This window comes from Echinops telfairi, unplaced genomic scaffold, assembly GCF_000313985.2.
Source record: "Echinops telfairi isolate 266 unplaced genomic scaffold, ASM31398v2 ScPeMD7_2010;HRSCAF=2546, whole genome shotgun sequence".
Lineage (NCBI taxonomy): Eukaryota > Metazoa > Chordata > Mammalia > Afrosoricida > Tenrecidae > Echinops > Echinops telfairi.
In genome coordinates, this window is record NW_022105908.1 from 22178946 (window position 1) to 22181136 (window position 2191).

The window sequence follows — 2191 nt, forward strand, 5'->3', positions numbered from 1 at the left end:
CCCTGGCTTAGTGGATGTCCCATGAAAGGAGACCCACAACCACCATATATTTAGCACTTCATTGCTTTCCTTGCATTCATATGACAGGTTGTAATCTGCGAGGCAAGGGTCTGCCCTTGCAAGAAATGATACAGCAAAATTTCCTCTAGTCCCAACACCCATGCTCAGTGTCAACAGAGCTCAATCGATTAAGAAATCAATCTGTACGAAGCAACAACTCATGGGTTGCAGCTCACAGTGGGCCTATACTCGCACAAACTCCTCTTAGCAACAGTTCCTTTTAAAAAAGAGAGAGAAAGAAGGAAAGATGAATTCTGATTCAACTATTGACTGCACTTAATGGACACTCTTCTGATTCTAAAGAGCAAAAATGCAATAATGGTGCAGATCTAGATGTGATGGATTCATGGCCAATGGCCCAAATTTATCTGATTTGACCAAAAGGTGGGAGTTAAGAAAGAAGCAAAAGGCAGCTCCTGATGTCCAGGAATTGATCTGATGCTCCCAGGTAGACCTCAATGGTGTTACAAACAGATCTGATGCTGACAGGGAAGCCATGCTATTCTCCGGCTAGATGTAAGCAGTGTCACATAGCATCTATTTCAGCAAAGTAACTGGGAAACCCACAGATGCCAACACCATCTCCTCCTCATTAAACAATGGCTGAGATTTCTTTAGCAATTATACCTTTCTCTTTGCTCTAGTCTGCCATTTCTACAGGCTCATTGACATTAAGATTTCTACTTAAAGAATTGCCCTTGCGTCCAATCCAAAATGAATCCTTAACTCTCCTCAAACAAGGCCCAAGTTCCATAACAGGTTCTTATAACACCCTCTTACTGAGTCACCCCAGGCTCTGAACACAGTGTGTATTCAGCATCACTGCAGCGATTCACAGACCCAACTTGTTCAACTACAGATATCAGTTATGATCAGACACTGATATAGTGCAGACACTTTTCAGTCCCCCTGTTGTGAGTTGAACTGTGCCCTCCCTAAAAGATATAATCAAGTCCTAACCCTTGGTACTTCGGGACTTTATTTGAAAATAGGGTCATTGAAAATGTAATTAGTTAGCAGGAGGCCATATCGCAGTAGGGTGACTCTTAACCGCAATCATGACCGGAGTTTTTATAAAACACCGAAGAGACACAGAGACAGAGACTTGGGGAAGATGGTCATGCCAAGACAAAGGCAATGATTGGAGTGATGCTGCCACAGGCCAACAGATGTTAAGATTTGCAGGCCATCATCAGAAGTAGGAGCAAGGCATGGGGTGGAATTCATAGTACTGACGCCTGCTTTCCGACTTCTAGACTCCAGAATTTTTCAAGAAGAAACGTCTGTGGTTTGAAGTCATCTAGTCTGTGGTACTCTGTTACAGCAGCTCTAGGAAGTGAACACAGCTCCCACGTCAAACCCCATGATGCTCCCCCTGGTAGATGGGATCCTCCCCCACCTCTCAATCTTCAAAACATTCTTGTTCATGCTGAATCCCCACTTGCTTTCCACCCAACACCAATTCATCTCATCCTTGTGAAAGATCTGATTCCTGCCTCATGCTGTATCCCAAAGCGAGATTTTTGATTCCAGTGATGGGATGAACGCCGGGGCAGCTCACCTCAGGATTAATTTCCAGATTCTTTGAGCTGCACACAGTGTAGCGGGAGCCTATGTAGAGCGGGGTCAGTGGCGGTGGCTTGTGTAGTTGCACAAACTGGAACTTCTTTTCTTCATCGTCTATGGCCTAGGGAACAAGGATTAAAGGGGTGCCTGACTCAGAGTTATCCCTAGGCAGCCTGAGCAAGGGGAGAGGGTCTTCCGTGTGTTTATTAGCAGGAGGGGCTGTAGCACACAAACACCCCTGATCCTCACGCACCGCTGTACCAAGAACCCCACACTTGGCTCCCACCATCCTCAGGGTGGGAATAGGAGTATTGCTAGAGAGGAAGGGAGAATGGGAAAAGGCTAGAATGCTGGGCATGGAACCTTCCCATCCGTTGGGTCCTGGAAAACTACAAAAAAACCCAAACTCATTTCTATCGCGCCAATGCTGACTCATAGCAACTCTACAGGACAGGGTAGAACTGCCCCTGTGAGGTTCCGAGGCTGCCCCATCTTTCTCCTGAGGTGCCCAACACATAACCACTATGACCCCAATGCCCCTGGATTTGGCTCCTGGAAAGAGGCT

At 46.3% G+C, this 2191-nt stretch overlaps 1 protein-coding gene across 1 annotated transcript in view; it reads right to left on the reverse strand.

Annotated features, from left to right (window-relative positions):
• NLRP1 (NLR family pyrin domain containing 1) overlaps positions 1–2191 on the reverse strand; it is a 58776-nt gene that overhangs the window by 7455 nt on the left and 49130 nt on the right. Inside the window, exon 12 of the mRNA XM_045293324.1 lies at positions 1622–1747. Coding sequence (XP_045149259.1) covers positions 1622–1747 — 126 coding nt within the window. The remainder of the gene's footprint in view (positions 1–1621; positions 1748–2191) is intronic.